At 37.1% G+C, this 18,767-nt stretch overlaps 1 protein-coding gene across 13 annotated transcripts in view; it reads right to left on the bottom strand.

Annotated features, from left to right (window-relative positions):
* The window catches only part of NUBPL (NUBP iron-sulfur cluster assembly factor, mitochondrial), a 290,038-nt gene that overhangs the window by 17,652 nt on the left and 253,619 nt on the right, over positions 1-18,767 (bottom strand). For 12 of the 13 annotated variants that reach the window (XM_522815.7, XM_009427629.4, XM_016925967.3 and 9 more), the window contains one exon: positions 16,748-16,833. In XM_522815.7, coding sequence (XP_522815.2) covers positions 16,748-16,833 — 86 coding nt within the window. Of the gene's footprint in view, positions 1-763; positions 994-16,747; positions 16,834-18,767 lie in introns of those variants that run through there. The other variant, XM_054666450.2, reaches the window with a different exon arrangement.

Raw genomic sequence — 18,767 nt, 5'->3', positions numbered from 1 at the left:
ACTCATTACTCAGGACTTCAGTGTGTTAAAAACAATACAAAATAATGGAAGAAGCTAAATGGACTTGTCTTTGTGTGTTTATTTTCTTAGACAAACACAAATCCTGGGCTGTGTTCTCCAAAACTGATCATGAGAGAGGTGTCAACTTTTAATGCTGTCTAAAATATGTCCATTTCTCTGCCTGGGCACAAGGTTAGGACTTTTCTTCCCTCAAATTAGGTAGGAACACATAACTTGTTTTGGCCAATGAAACGTATGCAGAAGTGCCATGTGTCAAATCTAGGCCAAAGCTTTAAGTGTTAATTCCTCATTATTTTTCCCTCTGTCCTGATGACAAGCAAGCATCCAGCTGGTGGCTGCTCTATCAGTCTGGGTGCCAGGGTGTTGAACAATACAGAGAACGATACAATACAGAGGAGTGTTGAAGCCAAACCACAATGGACACAGAGCATGAGACAAATAAACCTGTGCTGTTTTAAGCCACTGAAATTTGAGAGTTGATAACACACATAACCTAGCCCATCTTGGCTGATATAGAGGTGTAAAAAGAAAACATTAGGATTTCTATTTCTATGTTATGATTTCCTTTCAATTTCAATTTTGTGTGTTTTATAAAGAAAATAACATATTAATGTAATATATGTATACTACATATACAATATATAACTTATTAATAAATATATTTCATACATATATTAGGTTATATGTTCAAACATCATTTACTAATAAGGATGTATAACTGAAAGTCTGGAGGTAGACTGGGCATGGTGGCTTATGCCTGTAATCCCAGAAGTTCAAGACCTGTCTGGGCAACACAGCAAGACCCTGTTTCCACGACACACAAAAAAATTAGTCAGGTGTGGTATCACACACCTGTGGTCCTAGCCACTCAGGAAGCTGAAGTGGGAGAATTGCTTGAGCCTGGGAGGTTGAGGCTGAGGTGAGCTCTGTGATTGTGCCACTGTACTCCAGCCTGGGTGACAGAGCAAGGCCCTATTTCAGAAAGGAAAAAAAAAAGTTTGGAACTAAAGAACCCTTTATATGTTTGAAAGTCAGAGGTTTTGATAACTAAGCTTGGCTCTATTACTGATAATATGTAACTTCTCCTAGTTAAAGGATAAATGTTCTAATATTGCTTCCTAGACATCTTGAATAAATTAATTCCACTTAACTCTAGAATTTCCTCATCTTAAGAACGTCCCACACATATACCACTTTGCTTGATTTTACCAAAAAACTTGGTTGTAATAGAATAAAGAGCCCAGAACAGGCCAGACGTGGTGGCTTATGCTTGTAATCCCAGCTCTTTGGGAGGCCAAGACGGGCGGATCATGAGGTCAGATCGAGACCATCCTGGCTAACACGGTGAAACCCCATCTCTACTAAAAATACAAAAATTAGCTGGGCGTGGTGGCGGGTGCCTGTAGTCCCAGCTACTCAGGAGGCTGAGGCAGGAGAATGGCGTGAACCTGGGAGGCGGAGCTTGCAGTGAGCTGAGATCGTGCCACTGTACTCCAGCCCAGGCGACAGAGGAAGACCCCGTCTCAAAAAAAAAAAAAAAAAGCCCAGAACCGACCCATACATGAAAGTCACTAAGTTACAATGGAGACAACATAGTACTGCATGTTAACTGGATATCCATATATAAAATAATGAATCTTAACCTCCTACCTCATTCCATACACAACAATTAATTCCAGGTGAATTTTAGAGCTAAATATGACAGGTAAGTAACAACGCTTTTAGAAAAAAATAGGCAATACACTAATGCTGCAGGCAGGCAGAGATTTTTCTAGCAGGACACAAAGAAACACTAGACACAAATGAAATTATTTAAATTAAATTGGACTACATTAAAATTAAGAAATTAATCAACAGATATGATTCAAGAGTGAAAGGGCAAGCTATAGAGTGGGAGATGGTATATACAATACACATACATGACAAAGGACTTTTACCCATAATGTATAAAGAACTCCTGCAAACCAATAAGGAAAAGCCAGATAATACAATAAAGAAATGGGCAAGAGATTTAACAGATATTCCACAAAAGAAGATACTCAAAGTACATTTATGCTTAAGACTGTATTAGAAAAGAAATATCAATATGACTAAACAAAAAACAAAATTATATCAAATGTTTGTGAGAATGTGAAACAAGTAAGATTCATTGTTTCAGTTGAGTGGAAATGGGTACAATCATTTTAAAAAACTGTTTGGCAGTATCTACATAAACTGATACATGTTTATACTACAGCCCAGCAATTCCACTTCCTGTTATGTATCAACAGAAACATGAACAAAACATTCACTAAAAGACATGTCCAACAATGTTCATAACAGCACTAGTCATAATAGTCAAAAATGGAAAACTACTCGTGTCCATCAACAATAAAATGGACAAACTGTGATATATTTGATGGAATGCTACAGAGCAATGAAAAGAAAAGAACGATGGCAACTATCAGCAGTATAAGTGAATCTCACAAACATAATTTTAAACAAAATAAACCGGACACACAAACGTATAACACTATATTATTCTGTTTGTAAAAATTTCACAAACAAGCAAAACTAATCTATAGTGTTATAATTCGGGTTCCATTTTGGGGTAGTGACTAGAAGGTGGCACAGGCAGGAGTTTTTAGGATGCTGGTAATGTTCTATTTCTTATTTTGAAATTTTATATTGTTTGACTGACATTTCCCCAATCCCTGCTGCCCAGCCCCTGGTAACCACCATTCTACTCTCTACCTCTATAATACAACTTTTTTTAGATTCCACATATAAGTGAGATTATGAAGTATTAGTCTTTCTGTACCTGGCTTATTCTACTTCATATAATGTCCTCCAGGTTCATCCATGTTATTACAGGATTTCTTTCTTTCTTTTTTGAGGCGTGGAGTCTTGCTCTGTTGCCCAGGCTGGAGTGCAGTGGCGTGATCTTGGCTCACTGCAAGCTCCGCCTCCTGGGTTCACACCATTCTCCTGCCTCCGCCTCCCCAGTAGGTGGGACTACAGGCGCCCGCCACCACGTCTGGCTAATTTTTTTGTATTTCTAGTAGAGATGGGGTTTCACCGTGTTAGCCAGGATGGTCTCGATCTCCTGACCTCGTGATCCATCTGCCTTGGCCTCCCAAAGTGCTGGGATTACAGGTGTGAGCCACCGCGCCTGGCCAATTTCTCTCTTTTTAAAGGCCAAATAGTATTCCATTGTCTGTGTCTATGTGTGTGTGTATACACCTTTTTAAAATCCATTCATCTGCTGGTTGATTCCATATCTTGGCTATTGTGAATAGTGCTGCAGTAAACATGTGAGTGCAGGTATCTCTTTGGTAAACTGATTTCGGTTCCTTTGGATATATTCCCAGCAGTGGGACTGTAGGATCATATGGTAGTTGTATAGTTAATTTTTTTAAGGAACCTCCATACTATTTTCCTTAATGGCTGTATTAATTTATATTTCCACCCAAAGTGTGCAAGGGTTCCCTTTTCTTCACATCCTCGCCAACACTTTTCTTTTGCTATTCTAACAGGTATGAGGGGATAATAGCTATTCTAACAGGTATGAGGGGATATCTCATTGTGGTTTTGATTTGCATTTCCCTGATGATTAGTGATACTAGCATTTTTTCACATACCTGTTGGCCATTTGTATGTCTTCTCTTGAGAAATGTCTACTCAGATCCTTCACCCATTTAAAAAAATCAGGTTGTTTGTTTTCTTGCTATTGGGTTGAGTTCCTCATATATTTTGAATATTAACTCCTTATGCATGTTTTGCAAATATTTTCTCTCATTCTGTAAGTAGTCTCTTCACCCTGTTGATTGTTTTCTTGGCTGTTCAGAAGCTTTTTAGTTTGATGTAATCCTATTTGTCTATTTTTGCTATTTTGTCTATCCAGAAAAATCATTGCCCAGACCAATGTCATAGAGCTTCTCTTCTAGGTTTTCTTCTAATACTTTCATAGTTTCAGGTCTTACATGTAAGTCTTTACTTCATTTTGGGTTGATTTTTATATATGGTGTGAAATAAGGGTCTAATTTCATTCTTCTGCATGTGGACATCCAGTTGTCCTAACACCATTTATTGAAGCAACTGTCCTTTCTCCATTGTGTGTTCTTGGCACCTCTGTCAAAAATCAATTGACTGTAAATATATGATTTCTAGGCTCTCTATTCTATTTCTGGGATACAAACAGTGGGTATGTTTGCTTTGTAAAAATTCATTGAGCTATAATTTGTGCCCTTTTATGTATGTATGTCACAGCTTCAATGAAAAGTTTGCTTTTAAAAAAGGTGGTCATGAGAAGAATGGTAATAAAGCAATAAGAACAAAAAACCAAAACGATGACATATTAGGTGTCTTGTGAACTTGTATATAAAAACAACCATCTGTTTTTCAATAGAAAATATTCTATAAAAACCAAAAGCAGTAAAATTAAGATGAGTTCCTTGGGAGGAATAATCTCCTATTCTTCCTAATTAATACTTCAACGAAAGCCCTGAAATAAAGTCTAACTCCATAGAAGCTCTAAAATGGTAGGGCTATAGACCCACAATGCCCAATAGGGTAGCCATTAGTCACGTGTGGCTGGCTACTGAATACTTGAAATGTGGCTAGTCTGAATTAACATGTCTTATAAGGATAAAATACACCCTAAGTACTGAAGACTTAGTACAAGTAAAAAAAAAATGTAAAATATCTGAATAATTTTTAAAGTTTACAAGTTATTTATTTTTAACCTCTTCCATCAAAGTATATCAGGAACACACAAAAAAGTACTTAAGTTTAGGCAAAATGGAGTCACCAAAATGTATGCCCATGTTACCAAGACCCTGTTAATAAAATGTTGCCAACACCCCAGAAGTTTCCCTATATATCCTCCAAACACATTCCCAAAGGTATTCACTAACCTGCTTTCTAACACCATAAATTAATTTTGTGTTGTTTTGAATTTGATACTAATGGAATCATGCAATATATATTTTTGTGTCCAAGTGATTCATCCAGCTAAACTATGTACCTGTAATTTATTTTCACTGAGTCCTAAGATTTTATAATGACTATACCACAAATATCCATTCTCCTGTTGGGTCATTTGGGTTGTTTCCAGATTTTGGCTGCTGTAAATAATGCTTCTGTGAATGTTTTAGTACATGTCTCTCTTTTTTTTTTTTTTTTTTTTTTTTGCTGGATATTAGGTTATATGTATTTAACTTAATACGTTAAAGAAGCAAAAGTTTCCAAATAAAGTTCTATCAATTTATACTACCACCAGCAATGTATGAGAATTCCAGCCATTCCACAGCCTGGATCTTTGGTACCATCAGTTTTTATAAATTTTAGCAAATATGATGAATGTGTAGTAGACTCTCATTGTGCTGGCTTGTTCAACCGTTTACTTGTTTATACTGTGAACCAAATTACTTAGACTCTTCCTTACATGGTTCCTGGTTAAAGTTTGCCAAAAGTAAAGTGGCGGGAGATCTGGAAGGTGGAAATGAAGGCTTAGGCATTACACATTATTGGTTTTCTTTGTTCAGAGACAGTGAAAGGAAGATTTGGAGGTGCAGCTGCATTCCAGTTTGTCCTCATTTTTCTGGAGTCTGTGCCCAGCTATCTTTTCTACTATGGTTTTAATTTGCATTGCTATAATTATTAATAAAGTTGACTATATGTTTTACATTTTTTTGTCATTTGTATATCCTCTTCCATAAAGTGCCTGTTCGGGTCTCTTGCCTATTTTTTCAATTGATTATATGTCTTCTTCCCCTTACTGAATTGTAAGAATTCCTAGTGTTTTTCAAATACAATTCCTTTTTGGTTGATCCTCAATAATTTTTATGTGGTTTTCATGTTGAAATGATAATATTTTGAATATACTGTGGTACATATATTATTAAAATTAACTTCATCTTTTCTTTCTATTTAAAATATGGCTACTAAAAACTTCAAAACTACATTTGTGGTTCGTATTTCCATGGTTTATATTTCCATTGGACAGTGCTGCTGCTCTAGAAAATTAAAGCCTGACTGTAGAAGCTATTTTGGTAGTTCTCCTACCTAATCTTTTAAGGGTTTAAAGATGCACAAAAATATTTTATCAGGTTCTGTGACTTATAATGAATTTTTTTTTTTTTTGAAACAGGGTCTCACTCTGCTGCTCAGGCTGGAATGCAGTAGTGTGATCATGGCTCACTGAAGCCTCAAACAAACTGCAACTCCCGGGCTCAGGCGATCTTCTTGCCTCAGCCTCCTAAGTAGCTGAGACTACAGATGCATGCCAGCACGCTCAGCTAATTTTTTATTTTTTGTAGAAACAAGGTCTTAGTGTGTTGCCAAGGCTGGTCTTTAACTCCTGGCTTCAAGCAATCCTCCCACCTCAGCCTCTGCACCTGGCCTATTACGAATATTTTTAAAAACTGAACATAAATAAAACACTTTAAAAATATACAAGACAGATAAACTACCAAGTTTCTGTGCTTTTAATTGAAATTACATCAGCCAAATGTGATAATCTTCTTTTATGGTTATCTCATTCTGTGCAGAGCTCATACAACAGTTATATACATAACTTTGTGTATGTCTCTCTCTGTATGCACAGAGATACAGTTATATCTATATATAGATGTACATACATATTATTTATATATTCTATCTTTGATTTATTAAAAAAGAGAAGACATCAGTCATTAATTAACATATGCAAACAGTGGCAAACAATTCTTTCAAAACATGGGGTTAGCTGGGGGACAATTTAAAAGAAAGCCTTGGGTATTAAAAAGCTTAGAAACCACTGCTCAAGTTCACTTAACAGCAATCCTCCATAATCAACGAGGTTTTGAATGGGGGCAACTAATGCAGTAAGAACATTAGAATATCCATATTACAGTTTTGTTCATTAAAAATTCTTCTCTCTTAAATAGGAAAGAATTCAAGTCCATTATGATGTCTTCCCCGCCAAATAAGCCTTACATCTTGTGAATAGTTCATATACTGTTAAGCTGTTTGTATTTATTGTAGAGCTATTGTGTATATCCTTTAATAGCAGAAACATTAGAAAACAGATTCTTTGCTATAGCTTAATTTACATAATACCACTGAGATACAGCTGTAAGCATGCTCAATCATTTTTTAATGTCTCATCAAAGCATAAGGTCCTTTTTTCTTTTTACCTCAGCTACTTTTACTGAAAGAAAGCAAATACTACATGCCTGGCTACCATCAGCCACCACAACCTTTTTGCGTGTGATTTTTGCAGTATTCCAATCCATCACTGGCTCAGAAGGGCACTTCTTTTCTTAACTTTTTAAAAATTGATTCTCTTGAAATATGAACATCGCTCTGAATATTGGATTTTTCTGTCTAAATCTATTGAATTAAGGAGGCCCAAAAGGCTCCAATTTTAATTTATTTTTCACATTTTAAACCCAGATACAGGTAAGTAACAAGCAAGATTTTTAAGCTACTATATAATCCAATTTATCCAGGTTACAATCAGGTTAAATGCTTGCTGGTTGGAACCTGTTACAAGCATTAAAAGCCATGATTTAAGAAAAAGTGAGGAGGAAAAATTCATTGTTAAATAATGAATGATAATAACTGAAATAGATTAGATTCATAACTGCTTTTCAGTTCTTTGTTAGACTCAAACCAGTTTTTGGTATACTCCTTGAAGCATGTGCATGGATGTTATAAGTTTTAAAAATGAGACAGGTGTTCTTGTTTTCTCTTTCAGAAATAGTCATTTGACATGGAAAGAACAATGAATGGGGGGGCCTGTGTCCATGCTCCTTTCAGGGACCAACTAAATAGTTGTGGGTCCATGAGGTGCAACTCAATTTCTCTATGTCCTGAATTCTTAATCTTGAAAACAAAGATTTATAATGATCTCTAATGTCTACCGCTATATCAAAAACATTCAGAGCTACCCTTTACCATACCGTGTGCTAAGGCTATGCTAAGTAATGTAAATATAATCATGCTTCACTGCCATAGTGACCAATGAGATGGGTATTATCATCCCTATATCATGGAAGGAAACTCTGAAGCTAAATTATTTGCTCAAGGTCACACAGTTAGTAAATGACAAAGCCAAAATTCAAACTATCTGAGTGACTGGTTTGTATAAGGAAGTCACCAAACAAGATGACAACTAGATAGAGACTTTTGTGCATGGAATTAGGTGGCTTAAAATAATAATGAGTCAATAAAGTTGAGCAATATAGCATAGTAATTAAGAGCACAGTTACAGGGCAGGCCTGATTTGAGCCATCCTTACCACCCAGTGCTGCAGTCAAGTCTTAGGCTTCATTCCTTTCTCCTAGATCCTGGACGTGGAACTCCCCTTCCCCTTATCGCCCACATGATACCTCCTTAACTGTCAACAGAACCTATGGCTCCTTAATTCCTCCCTATTTTCAATCCACCAGTTTCCTCTGGTTTCACTTGTCTACCTTAATAATCAGAACCCCAATAACAAGCAAATTCGATGAAGAACCCTCTTATACCCTAGATTCTGTCACCCTGTGATAGTCCATGATGTCCACAGTACTAAAACTCAACTCTGGAGTATCCACAGAAACTGCAGTTAAGAATACGGACTCTGGAAAGCTGACTTCTTGGATCAGAGCCCAGATGCCCCACTAAACAAATAGATATTCTTATGTAAGTTATTTAACCTCTCTCAACCACATTTCCTCATGTGCAAAATGGGGGAAATGATGTTCTGTATTTCACAGGGTTGTTGTGAGAGATGAGTTTAATTTATGTAACTCACATAGAACAGCATTCTAGTTCAAAGCATACATAGACTTCTGAGAGAGCCTGTGGAAAGACACAAATAAGCATATATCTCCAGTCTCTGAGAAATAATTATGGCTGAGATGCAGAATGCTATCCAGTCTCATAAAGGTAATAAAGATCGTCTGATTTTTCTAAGTAAACAATATAATCCTTAACCTTTACAAATAAATACTAAAAAGTTCCAGACCGGCCAGGCACAGTGGCTCACACCTGTAATCCCAGCACTTTGGGAGGCCAAGGTGGGCAGATCATGAAGTCAGAAGATCGAGACCATCCTGGCTAACACGGTGAAACCCCGTCTCTACTAAAAGTACAAAAATTAGCCAGGCATGGTGGCAGGAGCCTGTAGTCCCAGCTACTCAGGAGGCTGAGGCAGGAGAATTGCTTGAACCCAGGAGGCGGAGGTTGCAGTGAGCCAAGATTACACCACTGCACTCCAGTCTGGCGACAGAGCAAGACTCTGTCTCAAAAAAAAAAAAAAAAAAAAGTTCCAGGCCACAGTAGGATTGTCTCTGTTTTTTGTTTTTAGCAGAAAAATTAAACCACAGGAAAGGTAGAATTTCTATCTCTCCTTTATAAAATAAATATTTGTAAGAGTAAAATAGTTATACAATTTTCAGAATTATTTATTAGGAAATAAATCAGTTCAGTGATCTACATTAGGATTTAATCTATATATTTGTTTCCAGGTCAAATGTGGTATAGACTGCTAGCTGCTCACCAAAATTCATGATCTCATCTTCCTTGGCACACAACTAATTGATATTTCTTAGGCTTCTTGAGAGATATGACATGTGGCCATGTGACTGATTTTAGCTAATAGAATGTGCGCAGAAGTATGTGTATCACATCTAGGTCTGGCCCATAAAAATCTCCAAGGTAGGTACATCCCTCTGTATTCTCTTTCCTTGTGGCTGGCTAGAATGAAGATGGCTCCTAATGTAATTTTAGAAGTCACAATTGAAGCTGACAGAGGCTCCAACAGTCTGAAAGACTGCATGGAAGAAGGCTACTCTGCTCACCTGTTCATCTACTGTAATAGTACTGTTACATGAGCAAGAAAGAAACTGCCATTGTATTTGTATCATTATATATTTTGGGGTCTACTTGTAACAGCAATTAGCCTTCCTCAAATGATGTAAATTTCAAATAATGCAGAATTTTAGACTCAAAATAATATAGCAACTTAATAAATCTATATGAAGATAATGTAGATGGCTCAATGAATATACTCAAGGAATAAAGAAATCTCAAAAAACAGTAGTGTTTAAAATTCTAATTAATTTTTTTTTTTTTGAGACAAAGTCTCACTCTATAACACTCAGGCTGGAGTGTACTGACATGATCACAGTTCACTGCAGCCTAAACCTTCCAGGCTCAAGCGATCCTCCCACCTCAGCCTCTTGAGTAGCTTGGACTACAGTTGCATGCCACCATACTTGGCTAATTTTTTATTCTTTTAAAGAGACAGGGGTCTCAATATGTTGCCTAAGCTGGTCTTCAACTCCTAGCCTCAAGCAGTACTCCTGCCTCGGCCTCACAAAGTGCTGGGATTACAGGCATGAGCCACCACGCCCAGCCCCAAATTCTTATTACCAAATAAAGGGATTAGTTAAAATACCCAGGTAAAATACATAAAAATCTGTAAATTTATCTGTTTCATAACATTCTAAAAAGTAATTACAAGAAAAAATTAATTATATAACATTATATAAACATTGAGTGCTTAGACTGCCAAAAACTGTACTTAAGCCATTTATATGCATTATCTTGTTTATTTCTCATCTTAACCTCCTGAGGAAAATATTACTATGATTCCCATATGATGACTGAGAAAACTAAGGCATAGAATAGATAACTCAGGTCATACAGTTACAAAGTGGCAGAGCTGGGATCTACAATTCAAACTCCTCAGCTCATGCTCTTCACTACTATGCAAAAATGCCTCTGCAAGTAGTTTCCTATCATCTAAAAAATTATAAGAAAATTTGGAAAGCAATTTAATTTGAAACCACAAAAGAATATCAAAAATATAGTTCTCTAAGTGGTAATAAAAATCTGTATATAAGAAATTTTTTAAAGAGTATTTCTTTTGTCAGTATCTTTACCAGTTTCTTCCTTGACAAACACTATTAAATCACAACTCTCAAAGAGAAGAAGGGCAGAGATTTGTGACTGAGAACCTAACCTCTTATTTCTAGTTTGTTGTCTACCTGAGCTACAAAGCAGCTCCTGGTAGATTTATTAATGGCATCATAACTCTCAAAATTCTTTTGATTTCTGCCTTTTTTGTTCTAACTCTCCTACCCTATACAATCGATTCCCAAGATTTTCAATTCTTCCTTCAAAATGTCAATTACATTCATTTCCCCTTCCATTTTCACTGGCATTATTCTAATTAAGCCCCTTACTGCCTATCACCTACACCATGTTTTTCCAACTTTTTAAACTGTCTTACTGATAAAAGAAATATTTCACATCTTGACTACATGGAAGAAGGCCACTCTGCTTATCTGTTCATCTACTGTAATAGTACTGTTACATCAGGAAGAAACACAATACACACATATGTGTATTTATACTTGAGACCAAATCTTTATGAAATAAGACTGTCTTCCTAAGAGCAATTTACTCTGACATGGTTTAAGCATTTTTGGTTACATCTCTTACTGTATCAATTTCACGATCTGTTGGTGGGTCACAATCTGCAGCATGAATAACTTTGATCATTGCAAATGTTCCCTTACTTCCTCTATGTTTCCTGGCTCCTATTCTTTTTATTCATCTCTATCAGATTAAAACTTTGTAAAGCTCTATCCTAATGATGTCTACTTCCCATCCAGCATTCTTTATGAACTCCTCTTATAATCTTAAGAAGAAAGTACAAATTCCTTAGCCTACTGTTTAGGGCTCTACCAAACCTGGCAATACACCAATGCGTAACTATCTCAACTATAGACAAACTGAACAATCCTGAACACAACTTGTGTATTCCTGATTCTTTCAAGACTGAATTCTGTCCCTCCCTAGTCCCTAGATATGCCTATGAAAATCCTACTCTACTCATTCATTCAGTATATATTTAGCGAGAAACTACATCTTCCAGGCACAGCGAGAGAGACAGGTGGTCATAGAGCTTATAGTATGAGTATAGTATGGTATGGTATGGTATGGTATGGTATGGTATGGTATGGTATGGTATAGTATAGTATAGCATAGTATGCTAATGTGAAAGTACTGACAAATGTGAAAACAGTTAGAAAAGGAGTAATAGAGTGTAATTGGATCATAAAATTAAAAAAGCTCATAAAAGGGTTAGGGCAGGCTGGGCACCGTGGCTCACATCTGTAATCCCAGCACTTTGGGAGACTGAGGCGGGTGGATTGCTTGAGGTCAGGAGTTTGAGACCAGCCTGGCCAACATGGTGAAATCCCGCCTCTACTAAAATACAAAAATAAGCTTGGCGTGGTGGTGGGTGACTGCAATCCCAGCTACTAGGGAGGCTGAGGCAGGAGAATTGCTTGAACCCAGGAGGCAGGGGTTGCAGTGAGCCGAGATCACACCACTGCACTCCAACCTGGGTGACAGAGCGAGACTGTCTCAAAAAAATAAATAAATAAAAAGGATTAGGGCACCTCTCCCTGAGAAAAGCTTTTTGTTTAATCTAAGTACCAAAGTATAAAAAGGAGTTAACAGGTGAAAAGTGAGGTTAAAATGTTCTCCAGTAGGAAAAAACATGGTAAGGGTCCTGAGGAGAAAAATGGTGTGTGGAAACTTCAAAGAAGTGGAAGAAGACCAGTTTGGCTGTGGCACAGAGAAAGCAAGGCAGAGTAGCCCATGAGCTGGGGTAAAGGGAACAGCAGATGTGGATGGCATTACATCCCAGATCAAAGTATCCTGCCTGCTATATGCCAGGTAACTATGCATTTAAGAATGTTTAAAGCATGTTTTCTTGCTATCCAAAACTTGCATTCTTCTGTGAAGACTGACAGGTAAACCTGCAGTGGAATAAGAACCAAACTAAATATATGTGTAAGTAGATCTGAGACAGGAGTATTAACTTTTCCTGGCATACTGGGAAAAGCTTTCTAGAAGAAATAATGTCTGAGCAGAGATGTTAAAAATGAATACATGAGTTCCCTAAATTGGCCGTGGCTTATCAGGCAAAGGACCAGGATGTGTAAAATTACAGTGGCATGAAAAAAATAATCATGGCTTTTCCATAAAGTCATCCCTGATAGCCTGGAAGAAAAAGTGTTTTCATGCATCTCAGAATTTAAGGCCTTTGCATCAAAATAGAGTTAGTCTACAGGATGATAGAAAGTACTTGAAGAAAGAGGCTTCATCCTCTTTATTTTTTTCTAAACCACTAATGGAAGTTTATTATAGCACTTTGCTTATAGAAGACACTAAATATCAGTAAATATAGATTTGTGGAAAAATAAATTAATCACATTTGTTGAATTAAAAGTAACTAAGTGATCCCTTATGTGCCGAAGGAGTAAGAGAATAAATATACTTTAATTTACTTTTCAGTAGCAGGGAATGAGATTATCAAAGAAGGAAGGGGTATATAGTGAAATCCCTTTGACATCAGAAGTTCAAATGGTAGGAGAAGGGCTCCAGATCGGGGTGCCTGGGACTCCCACATATAAGAAGGCAAGAAAAATGAGTGAGAATGACACAACACATAAATTACTCATTATTAAAAATGTATAAGACTGAAAATTTTTATTTTGTTTAAAAAAATAGTCTACCTACAAATAATGAGATAATTAAGGATTTGGCATAGTTGCTATCATTTCAGGCAGAGAACAGAGAATTTAATAGCTCATCTCTTCTCCTACTTCCCCTATCTAAGCCTTGAGTTTTAAGAAATCATTTAAATTAACTTCAATATGTTCTTGCAGACATTACTAAACTCTGTCCATACCGATGAATTCCAATGACATCATCGCTTCCATGGTAACTAATGCACGTCAAATGGGGGAAAAACAGAGAGCTGGACTAAAAACCAAGGGGAAGAAATGCAATAAAGTGGTATAAACAAAGCATAACATCTTTTTTTGTATTTATAAAACACTTACTAATTTCAAATCCTTTACTATTACTTTGGCTGTGGGGCTCTTAAGGCCCAGAGGGATCTCAGAGGTCAACAAATCCACTTCCCACTCATAGCCCAGACCTTCTTTACAATGTAGCTAATCATGATTGCCCAACTGTTCACAGAGCTTATTGCTGGAAAGTTCTCACTCATTCACTTGCAAACATTACTGAATACCTATCTTGTTCTGCAGGTTTAAGAAATGATTAAGACCTTCTATCTCTTTTAAAAAATGTTTGTAGTTTAGAAGGCAAATAATTTAAATGTAGGGTGGAAAAAAAAAAAAAGAGAGCTGTAATAAAGATACAGGAAGATGTCCAAAAGGCCAGAGGAAAGAACTATAAATTTCAACTTGGAAGAATTACACAGTTCCAATGACTTTCATTTCTACTCCCACTAAGTCCCACAAACCCATGACAACATCCTGGACCTTGTCATGACCCAGAACTGCTCTAAATTGTCAAACTTATACTCTAATATCAACTTTCTGATCCCAAACAGCTCTTTCACCTTCTAACTGATCCCTGAAGTAGTCCTATGAGCCTTATGCAGTCCATCAGCCTTCATTTGGAATACTTCCTCACAATACTTCCTTGCTAATATCCTTAACGTTTATCCTGCAGTGGCATCCACCTAGCAATAGCCTAACCTGGACTTAGTGACCATCCCTTTTCCTCTCTGTTATGTTCCATAAGGATTATCTGTCCAACCTTCTGTCTTAGAATTTAGGAAAAAATCTGTCAGAACAGTATGAGATTAAGTATCCACGTTCACAGGTATACAGGTTTACATAGGGACTGAAAAATAATATATGCTGAATTTGGCAACTACGGTCATTAGACTCCTAACTAGCAAAGTCCATGTAGGACTTTCTCCACAGCCAGCCACCTCAAATGACAGTGTCAGTTGAAATGGTATTTTGATATATAAAATGATAATTTATAGGGGGTAAAATTTTAAAAAGGTCTTACTCCTGCTCTGTTTAAAACTTTTTCCTCAAGGAATTCATGTTTTTGGGTGAGCTGAACACCCTCAACTCTCATCTTACAGAATGAGAAGTTAAGCATTCACTTATGTGCAAATAGAATGGCTACTATCCTGACTTTGGAGTGATCTTAATAGACAATTGGCACTGTTATCTAATTTCTGCCAGAAAGAAGGATTATAGATTACTTAAGTCCATGTCATAATTTTTGGTAGATAACCTTCTAACTTTTTGCTGATTTATATTTTAAAATCCCCTATAACAAGTAGCCTTATTTAGTTATCTGGGTAGGCATTACTTGTGTCTAGTTTGTCTTAGAGGGCATAATACAAAGTAACACTGCTCAAATTAGGTGCTTTAGAGAGAGTTTTCGGTGTGAGGCAGGCATTTGGTTATCACTGTTTTAAAAATTTTCCAACCTAAAGTTCACGACATAGAACACTGGCCCTAAACTATTTGCTGATTACAATTATAAACCCGCTAGTGAAAAACCCTTGGACCACCTGGAAGGTAAGCATACAGGCACCTTCCTTATCAGCCTCCTCGATTTTCACGAGAACATGTCAATCCAACCCAGAGTTCTTCAGCTTGCCAATGCCCACAGCACTGTGCTAAGTGGCAAGGGAGAAGAGGTACTTGAGGAAATTCACCTCAACCATTCTACTACACTATTTTACACTTTTCAGAAGCCCTCTGAGAGATAAACATTTATGAAAGCTTCCCTTCAAGTCCATTCATTCAAATACATTACTGGATCTTATCCTGTGTCATGGTCTCACTGAAGAATCTGATAAAAGTTATAATTCGTTCCATACCAAAACAAATACATGTAGGCATACAATTTAGGGCTGGGGGAGGTGAGGGAGAGAAAAATCATGAGACTCCTGAAGCTAATCTACAGACTAAAGTTTAAAAAGCTCTGATATATATGCTCTAAAATCTGTCTTTGAATTAAGCAAGGCCACTAGCTAGCCAGCCACAGAGAAGCATCATGTTGGCACTGTACTGAAATGTTTGCTTTAAATTGTACTCCAGCACAATTCCACCTGCTTTCGTTGAGGCACACTAGAAGGAAGAACCCTGTATTTACTATAAAGAAGGTGATGAGAGTGTGTTCATTACATACACAGGTTCTTCTTTCTAAGAACCTAGGGAAGATATTTCTCTCTGGTCTCAGCTCTGTCTCTTTTGAGCATCCAGTTTTGTTTTTTTTTAACTTTGTAGAAATGCACAGTTTTATAATGGTACTATTTTTCTTTTCCTTTGGCTGCTAGAAAAGTCATGGTACACCCCTAGCATGTATTTAAATTTCTTAATAGTACGCAATTTGTTTACTGACTTCACTTCTAACCCCATCTAATTTTAATTATTTTGTCTATTTTTATCTTATTTTTAACTTTCATTCCACCAAATTAGGGAGAAAATCCTGAAGTGCCTCCTAGAAGAAGGTGAGCTATAAATGAGTTGAACTGTAGGAGGCAGAAGGAAAAAAGTAATCTTTTTTTCATCCGCTTCCCCAGAAGTGATCTATTCAAGCCTATCTATCTAAATAATTTCCTAAAACACTCTTGTAATTTTTTTTGTCAGTGATAGCTGCAAGTATGAGAGAAGTAGTACTTCTATAGAAAACTCTTACCTAAAGGGTGTTTTACAATTCTTATGGATTAATATCATGTATAGACATGTTTGTACCTATAAGTCTGTTTTTAAAGTCACCAAAATGATAAACTAGGACTTTCATAAAGACTTCTGCACAGGACTAAATTAAAACTTCAACTGTATTTTTCAATGACTTGCTTCTTCAGTTAGAAGAGTTTTATATTTTTCACAGTGAAGCTGTAAACGCTTACGGGCACGTGGACTCTGCGAAACATCTCAGCACCCTTGTGTGCATCCATCAATGCGATGTCCTGGGGCGTGGAGACAATCACAGCACCTAGCCAAAGATAAACAAAATACTATTATCTTTTAATTCTCTATGGAGAAATTACTTCCAGCATTATGTTGCTTACATACGCAAATAGTCTATTACGTTAACTATTTAGGTCATTCATATACATTTTACACACATGAATGAGAAAGACAAGAAAATGTCGACTTTGTTTTGGCCTACCTTTGAATCCTCACTTCTAAAATCACAACTGGGCCGGCATGGTGGCTCACGCCTATAATCCCAGCATTTTGGGAGGCCGAGGTGGGCAGATCGTTTGGGGTCAGGAGTTCAAGACCAGCCTGGCTAACATGGTGAAACCCTGTATCTACTAAAAATACAAAAATTAGCCGGGCATGGTGGCTCGTGCCTGTAATCCCAGCTACTTGGGAGGCTGCGGCAGGAGAATCACTTGAACCTGGGAGACAGAGGTTGCGGTGAGCAGAGATCACACCACTGCCTTCCAGCCTGGGTGACAGAGCAAGACTTCATCTCAAAACAAAAAATAAAATAAAATAAAAATCGCAACTGACTAATCAGTGATTCAGGATCATAACTCTATCAGTGGAACTTTCTTCTCATTCAGATAATGTGCTAGTTATACAGATGCACAAGCTAGGCTTTACTTTCAAATTAATAGTCCAGTAGCCAGGCATGGTGACCTGTACCTGTAATCCAAACTACTTGGGAGGCTGAGGCGGAGGGATCACTTAAGCCCAGGAGTCCAAGACCAGCCTGGGCAATACAGTGAGACCCCATCTCAAAAAAAAAAGGAAGAAAAAAGAAGAAAGAAGAAACAAGAAGAAGAAGGAGGAGGAGGAGGAGAAGAAGAAATGAAGAAAGAAGAAAAAGGAGGAGGAAGAAGAAAGAAGAAAAAAGAAGATGACAATGAAGAAGATGATGAAGGAGAGGAAAAAGAGGAAGATGAAGAAGAACGAAAGAAAGAGAGAGAAAAAAGAAAAGGAAAAGGAAAAAGGAAAGGAAAGGAAAGGAGAAAGAGGGGAGGAGGAGGAGAAGGAGAAGAAGAGGAAGATGAGGAAGAGGAGGAGAAGGAGGAGGTTATTAATAGTCTGCTTGGGAGACTGAAAAATTAAGCATTACAATACAATATGCTAAGGAGGAGCAGAAGGAGAACAAGGGGGAGGAGAAGAAAGAAGAAGAAGAGAAGAAGAGGAGGAGGAGGAAGAAGCTGTTAATATTCTACTTGGAAGACTGAAAAAATAAGGATTACAATACAATATGCTAAGCATTAGAACAGAGGTGTGCACAGGGTGTTATGGAGTTATAAAGAAGAAATAGGAAGAAAAGCTAACTAATTCAATCTAGGAGAGAAAATGGTGAAGTATGACAGATGGAAGGGGAAGCTAGACATAGGAGAAACAATGGAGAAAAGTGTCCAGAAAGAGGTGATTCTTAGGCTGAATCCTAGAAGTTTATATTCTTAAAAACTCACACTGTGGAAAGCAGTTCGGTGGGAATAAAACTGAGGGCTGTGGCAGAAATTCAGATGCAAAATGGTAGAGGCCTGAACTGAAGTGGATGGAGATGGCAAATTTTCTGGATCTCCACTACTACCCTACAGAAACCAGGTAGTACTACTGTACAGAGTTTTGAGAGAAAGTGCAGCACAATTTTTCTTTAGGTCAAAACAACAAAGGCCTGGTTAAGATTGGCCGAATCCGTGAATTTTTTTTTTTAATTTTGTGGTTCCCTCTAGATGATAACCTAAAAAATAATTAACATAAACATAATATAGATCACATGGCTGACCATCACCTTATAATTAAATACAGAATGCTATGACAATTCAGAGCCCCAAACTGTTAAATTGGTATCAAGTGGCAGACACAACTAATGAAAACAGAGGCAAGATTAACAATAAATAACTGATTACACCAAGTGAAGGTCAAATGATACTAGACAGTATTGCCTGAAGGGAT

This window comes from Pan troglodytes, chromosome 15 (genome assembly GCF_028858775.2).
Source record: "Pan troglodytes isolate AG18354 chromosome 15, NHGRI_mPanTro3-v2.0_pri, whole genome shotgun sequence".
Taxonomy (NCBI): domain Eukaryota; kingdom Metazoa; phylum Chordata; class Mammalia; order Primates; family Hominidae; genus Pan; species Pan troglodytes.
Note: the sequence above shows the minus strand (reverse complement) of the source record. Positions and strands in the feature narration are given on the sequence as shown.